This window comes from Bubalus kerabau, chromosome 1 (genome assembly GCF_029407905.1).
Source record: "Bubalus kerabau isolate K-KA32 ecotype Philippines breed swamp buffalo chromosome 1, PCC_UOA_SB_1v2, whole genome shotgun sequence".
NCBI lineage: Eukaryota > Metazoa > Chordata > Mammalia > Artiodactyla > Bovidae > Bubalus > Bubalus kerabau.
In genome coordinates, this window is record NC_073624.1 from 79,374,058 (window position 1) to 79,389,955 (window position 15,898).

The window sequence follows — 15,898 nt, forward strand, 5'->3', positions numbered from 1 at the left end:
ATTCAAAGTGTTCTTAATGCTTGCAAATTCATCTCCTAACAGTTTTTATCATCATGGCAGTAAAGTCAAGAATTTGATGTTATTAAATCACTTTTCATTTCAGATAGTTTATGCAGCTATTAAACAAAGCCCTGAGGGTATTTGGGAGGAAAACTACAGGAACCAAAGGACAAGTAGGTCACAGAGTGCAGTGCCGTCAGAGGGTGGAATGCAGGGCAGGGCTGTGCGTCAGGAGACTTGAGTTCTATCCATAGCTCTCTTCCTGACTCGGCGGATGACCTTGGGCTACTTACTGATGAGCTCTTGCCTCAGTTTCATCCTGGAAAAAATGGGGGCAGAATAAGCCTCTTACTAACAGAAACAGATCTTAAGAAGAGGTGGCAAGAATACACAGAAGAACTATACAAAAAAGCTCTTTATGACCCAGATAACTACGATAGTGTGATCACTCACCTAGAGCAAGACATCCTGGAATGTGAAGTCAAGTGGGCTTTAGGAAGTATCACTAAGAACAAAGCTAGTGGAGGTGATGGAATTCCAGTTGAGCTATTTCAAGTCCTGGAAGATGATGCTGTGAAAGTGGTGCACTCAGTATGCCAGCAAATCTGGAAAACTCAGCAGTGGGCACAGGACTGGAAAAGGTCAGTGTTCATTCCAATCCCAAAGAAAGGCAACGCCAAAGAATGCTCAAACTACGGCACAATTGCTGTCATCTCACATGCCAGCAAAGTAATGCTCAAAATTCTCCAAGCCAGGCTTCAACAGTATGTGAACATTGAACTTCCAGATGTTCAAGGTGGATTTAGAAAAGGCAGAGGAACCAGAGATCAAATTGCCAACATCCACTGGATCTTCGAAAAAGCAAGAGAGTTCCATAAAAAAATCTACTTCTGTTTTATTGACTATGCCAAAGGCTCTGACTGTGTGGATCACAACAAATGGTGGAAAATTCTTCAAGAGATGGGAATCCCAGATCACCTGACCTGCTTCCTGAGAAATCTGTATGCAGATCAAGAAGCAACAGTTAGAACTGGACATGGAACAACAGACTGGTTCCAAATTGGGAAAGGAGTATGTCAAGGCTGTATATTGTCACCCTGCTTATTTAATTTATATGCCGAAATGCCGGGCTGGATGAAGCACAAGCTGGAATCAAGATTGTCAGGAGAAATATACATAACCTCAGATATGCAGATGACACCACCCCTATAGAAGAAAACAAAGAGGAACTGAAGAGCCTCTTGATGAAAGTAAAAGAGGAGACTGAAAAAGTTGGCTTAAAACTCAGCATTCAGAAAACTAAGATCACGGCATCCAGTCCCATCACTTCATGACAAATAGATGGGGAAACAGCGGAAACAGTGAGAGACCTTATTTCTGGGAGCTCCAAAATCAGTTCAGATGGTGCCTGCAGCTGTGAAATTAAAAGGCGCTTTCTCCTTGGAAGAAGATCTATGACAACCTAGACAGCATATTAAAAGCAGAGACATTACTTTGCCAATAAAGGTCCATCTTGTCAAAGCTATGTTTTTTCCATTAGTCATGTATGGATGTGAAAGTTGGACTATAAAGAAAGCTGAGCATTGAAGAATTGATGCTTTTGAACTGTGGTGTTGGAGAAGACTCTTGAGTCTCTTGGACTTCAAGGAGATCCAACCAGTCCATCCTAAAGGAAATCAGTCCTGAATTGGAAGGACTGATGCTGAAGCTGAAACTCCAATACTTTGGCCACCTGATGTGAAGAACTGACTCATTGGAAAAGACCCTGATGCTGGGAAAGATTGAAGGTGGGAGGAGAAGGGGATGACAGAGTATGTGATGGTTGGATGGCCTCACCGACTCAATGGACATGAGTTTGAGTAAGCTCTTGAAATTGGTGATGGACAGGAAAGCCTGGCGTGCTGCAGTCCATGGGCTCACAAAGAGTCGGACACAACTGAGCAACTGAACTGAATGTCCAACTCTTTGCAACCCCATGAATCGCAGCACGCCAGGCCTCCCTGTCCATCACCAACTCCCGGAGTTCACTCAGACTCACGTCCATCGAGTCAGTGATGCCATCCAGCCATCTCATCCTCTGTTGTCCCCTTATCCTCCTGCCCCCAATCCCTCCCAGCATCAGTCTTTTCCAATGAGTCAACTCTTCGCATGAGGTGGCCAAAGTACTGGAGTTTCAGCTTTAGCATCATTCCTTCCAAAGAAATCCCAGGGCTGATCTCCTTCAGAACGGACTGGTTGGATCTCCTTGCAGTCCAAGGGACTCTCAAGAGTCTTCTCCAACACCACAGTTCAAAAACATCAATTCTTTGGTGCTCAACCTTCTTCACAGTCCAACTCTCACATCCATACATGACCACAGGAAAAACCATAGCCTTGACTAGACGAACCTTTGTTGGCCAAGTAATGTCTCTGCTTTTCAATATGCTATCTAGGTTGGTCATAATTTTCCTTCCAAGGAGTAAGCATCTTTTAATTTCATGGCTGCAGTCACCATCTGCAGTGATTTTGGAGCCCAAAAAATAAAGTCTGACACTGTTTCCACTGTTTCCCCATCTATTTCCCATGAAGTGATGGGACCGGATGCCATGATCTTCATTTTCTGAATGTTGAGCTTTAAGCCAACTTTTTCACTCTTGGGTATCAAATCTAGGCGACATCTTCTGGCCATTTATTACAACCCAGAGTGACTCCCTGGCCATTTTTTTTGAAGGTATTAATATTTTCCATTCTCTAACAACTTGGTGATAGTGTATGTCACCTCCCCTGAAGCAAGCCACTCCATTTCCCAATGTCTTTAGTTGTCCATAATTCATTTAAGGAAATACCTAGAATAGGCACATAAGTAGAGATGGATAGGTTAGAGTTTATCAAGGACTGGGGGGGAGAGGAAAAGGGGAGTCATTGCTTAATGGTTACAGAGCTTCTGTTTGGAAATAGATAATGGTGATGATTGTGCAGCATTGTCCGTTTAATTAATGCCACTAAATTGTATACTTAAAATGGCAAATTTTATCATGTGTATATATATATGTGCTTAGTAACTCAGTTGTGTCAGACTCTTTGTGACCCCATGGACTGCAGCCCACCAGGCTCCTCCTTCTATGGGGATTCTCCAGGCAAGAATAGTGGAGTGGGTTGCCATGCCCTCCTCCAGGGGATCTTCCTAATCCAGGGGTTGAACCCAGGTCTCCCATGTTGCAGGCAGATTGTGTGTGTGTATATATATATAACACACATATATATATGTGTGTTTATAAAGTAAAGTGTTAGTCGCTCAGTCATGTCCAACTGTTTGCAACCCTATGGACTGTAGCCCACCAGGCTCCTCTGTCCACGGGATTCTCCAGGCAAGAATACTGAAGTGGGTTGCCATGTACTTCTCCGGGGAATCCTCCTGACCCAGGTATTGAACCCTTGTCTCTTTATGTCTCTTGCATTGGCAGGCAGGTTCATTACCACTAATGCCACCTGGGAAGCCCCCATATACATATGTATGTATATATATGTATGTTTTAACCACACTCACACAAAAACTTCATCTTGGTTAACACTATGGTCTTGGAAGGAAGGTAGACCATATTATCTGAATTTTACAGAAGAAGAAACAGCCTTTAAGATCATACTACCTGGGAGGAGCAGAGTAAGGATCTGAACCTGAGTCCTTGACCCTTAGACCGAAGGCGTCCTCCATTCCACATGCCGTTGCTGTGGAGAATAGACTTGTTCTCACCGCTTGTGATGCTGTTCCTACTATTGCTTTGAGCTGGCCTGTACAGAGGAAGGCAAAGCATTTCTGCCCCCATTGTTCAATCTAGAGACTAAAACTCAGTTAATGAGGCCTGACGTGGCATTATTATTATTTTCGCAGCAACAACACACTGTTGATTCATACAGAGCTTATGATTAATCAAACTTACTTGACCCACATCTATTTTATACATGCTACTCTTGAAGTCTCTCCCTATCCTCATTTCTAACATTTCTCTGTAATAAAGATGTTCTGAATTTCAGTGCAAGAGTTTTATATCTATATAAATACATACCATTGCTGTTTTCCTGTTTGTTCCATTCTTTTATGATTATTTTATTTTATTTTATTTTTTACAATTATTTTAAATCTTGATTCTGGAATAAAGTTGTTATTTCTTCTATTGAAAAATGTTATTCTAATTGTAAATCTAAATGACTTCAATTTCCTTATGCAAGTTATTGATAAAAATGCTGGAAAATACTGAGTCACAGGCAGAGATGTGACTATTTCCCTGATAATCTGGCCCTCTGTCCTTACCCAGTAGTAGCCAATGCCTTCATATAGTGCTTACTCTGTTCCAGAAACAGTTTAGGTGCTTTACACATTGAATCTCATTAAATCTGCACAGCATCCATATAAAGCATTGTTGTCATAGTTTTCGTATTCTGCATAAAGGAATGAAACACAGAGAAGTAAGGCATTGCACATATCACACAGCTGGCAAGTAGCAGAACCAGGATTCAAACCTATGCAGTCTACCTCTGTGGCCCAGGCTCTTACGCACTCTGCTATTCATCTGCTGACATCAGCTAGGATTCTAGCCCATACTGAGGTCGGATAACATCAGGTACTCCATGGAATCTTATCAATGACATTGCAATTATAACATCCTTTAATTGTACCATTGGTGGCAAAATAATCTGAAGTGGCAGACAAAGGAACTTGTGCCTTTGTATGTGCTGGGTCCTCTGCCAAGAAACTTGTACTCAATACTCCTTCTTTTGTGTTTGCTCAAAAGATACTTCTGTTTTATTTCCCCAGACACATGGAAGTCCTCCTTCCCTTTTATCGCCTCTGCATTTGTACAAATGCATTTTGAAATATATCTCAACAGTAAACAAACAACAAACATTTACAGAGCACCTGGAGTGTGTGCCTGGCATCGGTCAATGAGAATACAGGAGCAGTGTTCAGCCCACAGGCCTAGCGCTAACTCATGAGAACCAACACACAGGCACCGCCCTGGGGCTGGCCACGCTGTGGCTGCTGCCAGTGTTGTTGAATGGCTGAATGGAAGGGGACAGAGTACCGGGAAATTCATTTAAGATACTCAGATGTGCACCTGCAAACTGTGTTTGAGATTAAGAGAGCGCTAGTTTACTTGGTGAAATTTTAGGATCCCCAACCTGTACCTGTGCGATTCAGTCAGCTGAGGCTAAATTGTGCTGGGATAGCAACCTGAAAATCTCAGTAGCTTTTAACAATGAGAGTTTATCTTCTGCTTACAGTACCTGTCTGTCTGGGGTCCCATGCAGCTTCAACCCCTGCCTTTATCACTGCAGGACCCCAGCTGAAGGGGTGCCCTCCTCTCTGGGACGTTAATATTAGCCTTGTGGCAGAAGAAAAGAAAACAGATTTCCTTAGGAATACTCGTGCTGAAAATTTTTAGTGATTTTCAAACTCTTTATCATGTTCAGTCCAACAATCTGATGGCTATGTATGTGTACTTTCTTGAATCTTGAATATCACCTGCTATCAAGGTAAAGTTAAGTTACTGGCACATCCAAGAGAGACTTTATGATTGCCTGATAGGGTCTTTTTAATTTCTCAAGTTTAAAAATTTCTATGATTGTACTGTAAGTCATCACTTTCATTGTTATACACACTTCTTTATATAGAAACACTAGCCTGTTTCTGTTTTCCTACCTGCAGCAGCAAAGTATAGATCCTCTGTGAATTATTCAATTAAAAAAATAACTGTTTAGTGCATAATACATTTTAATGAAATGGGTTTTTAAATTGGGAAACTTCTAGAATGCCAATATTATAATAGGCGGTAACCCTGTTTCCTTCAAGCTTTGGTAATAATCAGAAAGACATGCAGTTTACTCTTCCCCCACCCAGGATGTATTTTTCAGATCCTCTCTTCAAAACTGCCAAAATAATGAAGCCAGGCTGATGGGAGAGGGGTGGAAAGGAAAAGAAATTGTGGTGACTGGCTGATTTTTCTTCATTGAGGATCTAATTACAGGGAATTGGACTTCACCTAATCAAACATTAATAGTGATTTCCTGAGAGTAAGTTGTGAAATGAGTTACAGGATCTTCTTCCGAGGTTTGGAAAAAGAAGAGTGTCTGTTCATGTGCTTGGGCTCATCCGGTATTGGCTTTATTAGGTCCTGGCAGCATTTCCAAGCATGCTAGTCCCGAAGCAGCGCCATAGGAACAGCAGCACTGGTAGGCCTCTCAGGAAGGTAGTGCGACCAAGCAGGGCTGGAGCAGATGAGTCGAGGGAACAGGAACCGCTAGTGACAGCAGTTACGTGCACATGTGTTGGTTGGACAGGCTAGAGATAGATTTTTAAATAACCAAGCACGAAGAGAAGAAAAGAAATTTTGTGATGACAAAAAGCATAGCGTACACGATCACTCTTGGAAATTATCTGAAAATAGTTGGCACGGTTGGTAAAAATACAAGCAAATACACTTGACTGTTTATGCAACTACATCGATGGTATTTATAATTCCAAACAAATAGACATGGCCTTTGAAAGAATTCCCATTAAGTCTAGGATCCCACCCCCATCCCCCCATCCCATTCCCCCATCCCCCCAGATTTGCTTAACTGAAACTCTGTGTTGCTGGATTTTCACTCCCTTCTTATTCCATTGACATTTACCGAGCTTTCATTTTGAGCTTAGCTCAGTGTCACGCTCTTCTAGGTGTGGGAACCACTGGAAGAAAATCCAGGCTTTGTTGAGTGGGGCATACGTACCGAGATCACGCTTTGTGGGGGCGTTTGCAGTTGAACTGAAGGTGGGTGAGTGAGCCCTCGTTGCTCTGCCTCTACTTCAGTTTCGCTAGTTAAGGAACCCCTGCCATCTTGATTGTATATCAGAAATCATGGGGGCAATGTTTCTCTACCTCCCTTTAAATGCCACAGTTCAAACTGTATACAATACGCCCAGCAGTGTTCAGATGGGAAGAAGACACATTGACATTTGGGGAGATTCCCTACCTGCCTCATTTCCTTGAGAACCAGATTCTGAGGCTCTTGCCAGCCTTACAAATACCCGATGGTATCCCTGCTTATATGCATATCTCGGGTGCATCAGAATGTTTGTCATCTTCTCCCTGGAAACGGTTTCTCACACCCACGTTGCAAGTGTGTGATCTGAGATTCTGTCTCCTGCTACTTTTCATGTCCTCTTTGCCTGGAGGGAGGGCTGTGAATATGATTCAGCTTAGGGAAATGATACAAAGTATGGCTGTTAAAGTCGTCTTTCAAAAGAGTCCTTTTTTAGGTGTGCAGTAACTATGCTGGGTGCAACCAAGTCTTCCTTTACCTGAAACAGTGGAGTAAGTTTGAATATGAGGATCTCAGAATCACGAAATCAGATGGCCTGGGAGACACTAGCTCAACTGTAGGCCTTTGGAAATCATTTTATTTCATTTCAAAGGGGAGCCTCTACCCTGTTTTTGAAGGTTTTGAGAAAAAGGCACTTAATAAAATCTGTGATTTTTTTTTTTAGTATAATGTTTGCAGCCTTTTCTATAAAGCAAGCTTCTCTTTCTACTTTGGTATTGGCTTCACGAAGTGACTAAAGAGTCCTGTTATCTGTCAGCAGGAGGAATATTGAGATATCCTGGTTAATCAGTACTATTGTTTGTAGTCCCTCCCAGTCCCTGGCTTGCTAGGAAGTCTTGTTTGTATCACTGAATGCTCAGGCATGCTAGATCACAACAAGCATCTTTTGATGTTTGAGGATTAGTTACTCTAGGCATTTCCCTGGCAGTCCAGTGGTTAAGACTTCACCTTCCAATGCAAGGGGTGTGGGTTTGATCCCTCATCAAGGAACTAAGATCTCACATGCCACACACCAAAAAACCGAAACATCAGTTCAGTTCAGTTCAGTTCATTCGCTCAGTCGTGTCTGACTATTTGCGACCCCATGAATCGCGGCACGCCAGGCCTCCCTGTCCATCACCAACTCCTGGAGTTCACCCAGACTCACGTCCATCGAGTCAGTGATTCCATCCAGCCATCTCATCCTCTGTCGTCCCCTTCTCCTCCTGCCCCCAATCCCTCCCAGCATCAGTCTTTTCCAATGAGTCAACTCTTCGCATGAGGTGGCCAAAGTACTGGAGTTTCAGCTTTAGCATCATTCCTTCCAAAGAAATCCCAGGGCTGATCTCCTTCAGAATGGACTGGTTGGATCTCCTTGCAGTCCAAGGGACCATCAAGAGTCTTCTCCAACACCACAGTTCAAAAGCATCGATTCTTTGGCACTCAGCCTTCTTCACAGTCCAACTCTCACATCCATACATGACCACAGGAAAAACCCTAGCCTTGACTAGACGAACCTTTGTTGGCAAAGTAATGTCTCTGCATTACAATCTATATTGTAACAAATTTAATAAAGGTTTTTAAAATAGCCCATATCAAAAAATTATTTAAAAAAGTATTAGTTACTCTAAATAAGGAATTGAAAAGCCAAAGAGCATTTTGAGCATTGGCATTGTAAATCAACATTTCTAATTTCTAAGGATTTCTTTCCAGGAGTAGGCATTGCTGAAATAGAAAATAGGTTCTGAGAGACTTCCTTTGGGAACATAAAGGTCCACTCTTCAACTTCCCCATTTCTGATTAAAATCTGTTTAATATGAGATTAAATCATTAAATATGAGAAAAATAATTGTATGGAAGAATGCATGCTTTTAAGAATGGGTTGGATAGAAATTATGAAACTTTTTATAAAATAGAGGCAAAAGGACCAGAAATCAACAATATTAACATGACATGATTAAACTTATGCACTTATTATCTCTGAATTTATCTGGAAATTCCACCTCAGTTTTAAAATTCAGAGCTTTGAAAAGATTTGAAGAAAAGATAATGGAGAAAATGTTCAAGAGTGTCAAATTTATAATGTGGTATGGCATCGTAGTTAAAATTAATACAGAGAATTACTCATGACATTGTTTCATGAAAGACTGAGTAAAGAAGAATCAAGAATCTTTGGACACATTTGATAAAGCGTAAAGTTGAAAGGAAAACACAAAAGATATATTATTTTATTATTATTAATGTATTAGTTAATGTAGTATTATATTAATGTATTATTAAGAGAAAATAAAGTTTATAAAAAATAAGGAGGCAGTTCCTTAGGGAGGATTAAAGTGGAGGATTGAAATTTTTGGAGCTCTGTTAATGATATGACTAGGAACAGCGGGTATTGAGGGATGTGGTGGAACTCTAGGAGAAAACAGTGCAGGAAAATGGTGTGGATAAAGGAAAGAGAAGTGTTTTGTAATATCATCTTTGGTCATGTGTGTTTTGTATGTAAATGCCTTTGTCATAAAAGAGCAAATGTTGAAAAAAATGAAAAAAGTAGATTTTTCTAATAATTCAAGTTGGGATATTAGAAAAGAATTTATTCTTTAGTTTTTTTGTCTTGTTTTTAACTTTTGGTTTTTGACTGTGTCACATGACACGTGGGATCCTAGTTCCCTGACCAGGAATCGAACCCACGCTCCCTGCATTGAAGTCTTAACCATTGAATCTCCAGGGAAGTACTCTCTTGCCTTTTTAAAAAGTTCCTTCTGTTGATGATTGAATTCTGAATGACTAATTGGCGAAAGGAATAGAAAATTTATGTAATTGTCTAAATAATGGCCCCCAAAGATATCCACAGCACTTCCCAGGTGGCACTAGTGGTAAAGAACCCGCCTGCCCATGCAGGAGACATAAGCGATGTGGGTTCCATCCCTGGAGCAGGAAGATCCCTGGATGAGGACATAGGAACCCATTCCAGTATTCTTGCCTGGAGAATGCCATGGACAGAGGGGTCTAAAGGGTTACAGTCCATGGGGTCGCAAAGAGCTGGACACGATTGAAGTGACTTAGCACACATGCATGTGAAGATGTCCACCTCCTAGTCTCCATGGATTTATGGTACCTTACCTTGTTACCTTATGTTACCTTGTATAGTAAAAGGGACTTCACAGATGCAGTTAAGTAAAGGATCTTGAGATGAAAGATTTATTTGCATTATCTGGGTAGATCTGAATGGACAGGGTCTTTATAAGAGAGAGATGGAAGATCCTAGGAGTAGCATAAGATGTGACAATGGAAGCAAGAGATTGGAATGATGCTGAGAAGGGGCCAGGAGCCAAGGAATGCGGGGAACCTCTAGAAACTGGAAAAGGCAAAGAAACAGATTCTCCCCAGAGCCTTCAGAAGGAACAGCTCTGCTAACACTTCCATTTCAGCACAGTGAATCAGAGTTCAAACTTCTAACCTGCAGAACTAGAAGAGAATGAATTTGCATTGTTTGAAGTGAGTGAAGTCGCTCAGTCATGTCTGACTCTTTGCGACCCCATGGACTCTAGCCTACCAGGCTCCTTCATCCATGGGACTTTCCAGGCAAGAGTAATGGAGTGGGTTGCCATGTCCTTTTCCAGGGAATCTTCCCAACCCAGGGATCGAATCTGGGTCTCCTGCATCACAGGCAGACGCTTTACCGTCTGAGCCACCAGGGAAGCCAAAGTGAAAGTGAAGTCTCTCAGTCGAGTCTGACTCTTTGCGACCCTGTGGACTGTAGCCCACCAGGCTCCTTAAAGCTGCTAATTTTGTTACAGCAGCAATAGGAAACATACTATTGTAATCTGTAGATAGTATTAAGTGTAATTATCTTTTACAATGAATGGCTGTGAGCCTCTCTTCAATTCTAAAGCTTTTAAATTGCCCCAAGTTTCTAAAGATTTTGAATCTGTGTTGTTGTTTTCTGCCGATTGACGAATTCATTTCTCCAAGCTAGGAAACTTGGGTATAGCCTTGGTTTGAAGCTTTAATAGAAAATCTCAGTTCAGTCTCCTTCCTGTGTGTCTCCTTTATTCTTCATAAAAAAATTTCACTTCTGACAACCAAATGTATGTGGGTTTTTCCCCACATCAAGCAATTTTCCACCATACCAGCTGGTGTCCTACAATTTATTAATAACTCAGTTCTGACACTATATACTTGGAGACAGAGTCAGAGCCCAAAGGTTAAGTGCTCAATTGCACCAGATGGCTTCTACACCGCTTCAGATACCAATTATTAGTAGGTCTTACTTTTTCAGTCTCCTCTTTCACTTTCATCTAGAGGCTCTTTAGTTCTTCTTCACTTTCTGCCATAAGGATGGTGTCATCTGCATATCTGAGGTTATTGATGTTTCTCCCGGCAATCTTGATACCAGCTTGTGCTTCTTCCAGCCCAGCATTTCTCATGATGTACTCTGCATATAAGTTAAATAAGCAGGGTGACAATATACAGCCTTGATGTGCTCCTTTTCCTATTTGGAACCAGTCTGTTGTTCCATGTCCAGTTCTAACTGTTGCTTCCTGACCTGCATACAGGTTCTCAGGAGGCAGATCAGGTAGTCTGGTATGCCCATCTCTTTCAGAATTTTCCACAATTTATTGTGATCCACACAGTCAAAGGCTTTGGCATAGTCAATAAAGCAGAAATAGACGCTTTTCTGGAACTCTTGCTTTTTCAATGACCCATTGGATGTTGGCAATTTGATCTCTGGTTCCTCTGCTTTTTCTAAAACCACCTTGAACATCTGGAAGTTCACAACTCAAATATTGCTGAAGCCTGGCTTGGAGAATTTTGAGTATTATTTTACTAGCGTGTGAGATGAGTGCAATTGTGTGGTAGTTTGAGCATTCTTTGACATTGCCTTTCTTTGGGATTGGAATGAAAACTGACCTTTTCCAGTCCGGATGAGATGGTTAGATGGCATCACCGACTCAATGGACATGAGTTTGGGTAAACTCCGGGAGTTGGTGATGGACAGGGAGGCCTGGCGTGTTGCGGTTCTTAGGGTTGCAAAGAGTCAGACACAACTGAGTGACTGAACTGAACTGAACTAGGTTACCCACAGTTTCTGTATGTGCATGCTAAGTCGCTTTAGTCGTGTCCAACTCTTTGCAACCCTATGGACCATAGCCCGCCAGCTCCTCTGTTCATGGGATTCTCCAAGCAAAAATACTGGAGTAGGTTGCTATGCCTTCTTCCAGGGGAACTTCTGAACCCAAGGATCAAACCCACGTTTCTTAAGCCTCCTGTGTTGACAGGCAGGTTCTTTGCCACTAGCACTAGCTGGGCTCTGTTGTTGTTGTTCAGTCTCTAAGTCAGCCCCATGAACTGCAGCACTCCAGGCTTCCCTGTCCTTCACTATCTACTGGAGTTTGCTCAAACTCATGTCCATTGAGTCAGTGATGCCATCCAACCATCCCATCATCTGTCACCCCCTTCTCCTCTTGCCCACAACCTTTCCCAGTACCAGGGTCTTTTCCAGTGAGTTGGTTCTTTGCATCAGGTGGCCAAAGTATTGGAGCTTCAGCTTCAGTTCTTCCAATGAATATTCATGGTTGATTTCCTTTGGGATTGACTGGTTTGATCTCCTTGCTGTCCAAGGCATTTTCCAGCTCCACAATTTCAGCCTTCTTTATGCTCCAACTCTCACATCCATACATGCTGCTGCTGCTGCTAAGTCGCTTCAGTCATGTCTGACTCTGTGCAACCCCATAGACGGCAGCCCACCAGGCTTCTCTGCCCCTGGGATTCTCCAGGCAAGAACACTAGAGTGGGTTGCCATTTCCTTCTCCAATGCATGAAAGTGAAAAGTGAAAGTGAAGTTGCTCAGTCATGCCTGACTCTTAGTGACCCCATGGACTGCAGCCTACCAGGCTCCTCTGTCCATGGGATTTTCCAGGCAAGAGTACTGGAGTAGGGTGCCATTGCCTTCTCCCATCCATACGTGACTACTGGAAAAAATCATAGCTTTAACTATACTTGGGATCTGACTTGGCTACAAATCAGGTTTATATGACCTCCATGTCAGGCTTGATTTGCTAGAGTGGCTCACAGAACTCAGGGAAACACTTAGATTTACCAGGGTGACATCTCATTGTGGTTTTGGTTTGCATTTCCCTGATGATTAATGATGTCAAGCATCTTTTCATGTGCCTATTGGCCATGTTTTCTTTGGAAAAGGGTCTGTTCAAGTCCTCTACCCATTTTTTAATCGGGGTTTTTGTTTGGTTTTGATGTTGAGTTGTAGGAGTTCTTTGTGTATTTTGGATATTAACCCCTTGTCAGATATATCACTAGCAAATATCGTCTCCCATTCAGTAGGCGTTTTGTTGTTGTGCAAAAGCTTTTTAGTTTGGTGTAGTCCCATTTGTTAGTTTTTCTTTTGTTTCCCTTGCCTGAGAAGCCTTATCCAAAAGAAGTGTTGTTAAGATCCATGTCAGAGAGCATACTGCCTGTGATTTCTTCTAGGAGTTCTAAGGTTTCAGTTTGAACTTACATTTTGAGTTTATGGTGTGAGAAAGTTGTCTTTTAGCCATTTTAATCACAGCGTCTCTTAGCATGAACTTCTTTGGATTCCTCTTTTTGGGACTTTGTGATTCTTGTACTTAGATGTTTGTTTCCTTTTATAGTTAAGGCTGTTTTTAGCTAATATTTCTTCAAATAAGTTTGCCCCATTTCTCTCTTTCTTCTCCTTCTAAGACTCCTAAAATGCAAATGTTAGTTTGCTTGATGTTGTCCCAGAAGTCCCTTAAACTATCCTCATTTTCAAAAAATATTATTATTTTTTTCTGTTCAGTTTGGGTGATTTTCACTACTCTGTCTTCCAGGTCACTCACTGATCTGTTCCTCTGTATCATTTTGTTGTTGTTTAGTCACTAAGTCATTTCCAACTCTTTGCAACTGCATGGATTATAGCCCCCGTGCCCCAGGCTCCTCTGTCCATGGGATTTCCCCAGCAAGATTACTGGAGTGGGTTGCCATTTCCTTCTCCAGGGGATCTTTCCAAATCAGGGATCAAACCTCTGTCTCCTGCACTGCAGGTATATTCTTCACTGCTAAACTACCAGGGAAGCCTTCTGTACCATCTACTCTACTGTGGATTCCTTCTAGTGTATTTTTTCTTTCAGCTCTTGTATTCTTCAGCTTTGTTTGGTTCTTCATGTTTTCTAATCCTTTGTTAAAATTTTCACTTTGTTCATCCATCCTTCTCTTGAGTTTGTTGATCTCATGATCATTACCTTTAAATATTTGTAGCTTGCTTTTGCCGCTTTTAAAAGTTCTTTTTCTGAGGTTATATATTATTCCTGCATTTGGAATGTATTCTTCTGTTGCCTCATTTTACCTCATTCTCTGTGTTTATTTACATGTATTAGGTAGGTGGGTTGTTTCCCGATTGTGGCTCAGCTGGTAAAGAACCCACCTGCAATGCGGGAGACCTGGGTTGGGAAGATCCCTTGAAGAAGGGAAAGGCTACCCACCCCAGTATTCTGGCCTGGAGAATTCCATGGACTGTATAGTCCATGGGGTTGCAAAGAGTCAGAACGACTGAGCAACTTTCACTTTCAGGTAGGTGGGTTGTTTCCTGATTTGGAAAAATGGCAGTATGTAAGAGACATCCCATGAGGTTCGATCCTCTGATCCTATGAAATTCTGTCCTATGGGAGAGAGGTCTTAGGAGGTCTTGTGAGGTCCATGAGGTTTGATGAGGCACACCCCTATCTAGCCACTAGAGCCATACTCTGGGCTACATATATCCATCTGCTGTGATAGGGCTGACTACTGTGGATGCAGTGGTAAGTGGGGCTAGCCCCACCCCAACTGACTGTCAGACCCTGCCTTATAAGATAGCCATCCTGCTTTGGAGGACTCGGGGCTTGCCCTGGCCTGCTGGTGGGGACATACTCCCCTAGCAGTAATAGGCTAGGGAAGACTCCAGAATGGCCCTCACCAGCACCAATGTCCTCACGGTAGAATGAGCTCCCCAAAATGTCTCCTACCAGTGTCGGGGTCCCCAGGGGTAGTTCCAGTTGCTTTCTTCTTCTCCAGAAGGCTCTCCAGGACCAGCAAGTAGGTTTTTCTAGGCTCCTTTCAAAGCACTGCCTCTGTGCTGGCACTCAGAGCATGGTATTTCTTGTGCATCTTTAAGCACAGAGTCTATGTTTCCTATAGTGCTGCAGTTCTCCTGTGGTCAAGTCCCACTGTCTTCACTGCCAGATGTTCTGGAAGCTTGTCTTCTCAGTGCAGGACCCCCAAGCTGGGGAGCTCAGTGTGGTGCTCAGACCTCTCACTCTTTGGGAAGAGTCTTTGTGACTGTGATTATCTTTCTGTTTGTGAGTTGTCTACCCGAGCATGTCGGAGAAGGAAATGGCAACCCATTCAAGTACTCTTGCCTGGAAAATCCCATGGACAGAGGAGCCTGGTAGGTTGCAGTCCATGGGGTCGCTAAGAGTCGGACTCGACTGAGCGACTTCACTTTCATTTTTCACTTTCATGCATTGGAGAAGGAAATGGCAACCCACTCTAGTGTTCTTGCCTGGAGAATCCCAGGGACGGGGGAGCCTGGTGGGCTGCCGTCTATGGGGTCACACAGAGTCAGACACAACTGAAGCAACTTAGCAGCAGCAGCACCTGAGCTTGTGGATTTTGACTACGTGTCAGCTCCATTCCTCACACCCATCTTGTGTGGTTCCTTCTTTATATCTTTAGCCATGGAAAATCATTTCTGCTTGTCTTCACATTGTTCCCATGGATTGTTGCTCTGTAAATAGTTGTTATTTTGGATGCTTTTGGGAGAAGGTGAGCTCAGGGTCTTCCTACTCCACCATCTTAGCCAATGACACTACCCTGTTCTTTTATTAAAGAATTGAGTATCTTTTTCATATGAAAAGTGATTTATTTTTATTAGCTAGTTGTTTTTATTTTACCTATGGGTCTTCGTGGGGTTTTTTGGCTATACAAAATGTATACATTTCTATAATTGGATCATCCATATTTTCTCAATAGTTTCTATATTTCATGTCTTAGAAATTAGGGTTGCTAAATGTAGTGAACTGAAAAATTTAAC

The 15,898-nt window shown here is 42.3% G+C and overlaps 1 protein-coding gene and 1 non-coding gene across 3 annotated transcripts in view; one reads left to right on the forward strand and one right to left on the reverse strand.

Moving 5' to 3' along the window:
- Positions 1-15,898, forward strand: part of KCNMB4 (potassium calcium-activated channel subfamily M regulatory beta subunit 4) — a 78,544-nt gene that overhangs the window by 47,719 nt on the left and 14,927 nt on the right. The window contains exon 3 of one of the 2 annotated variants that reach the window (XM_055580455.1): positions 6,692-6,891. The exons of the other annotated variant lie outside the window; for it this stretch is intronic. Coding sequence (XP_055436430.1) covers positions 6,692-6,797 — 106 coding nt within the window. The 3' untranslated portion in view covers positions 6,798-6,891. Of the gene's footprint in view, positions 1-6,691; positions 6,892-15,898 lie in introns of those variants that run through there. 2 annotated transcript variants of the gene reach the window in all.
- On the reverse strand, positions 10,440-10,511 carry TRNAH-GUG (transfer RNA histidin (anticodon GUG)). Its single transcript has one exon. It is a non-coding gene; the product is annotated as a tRNA-His (tRNA).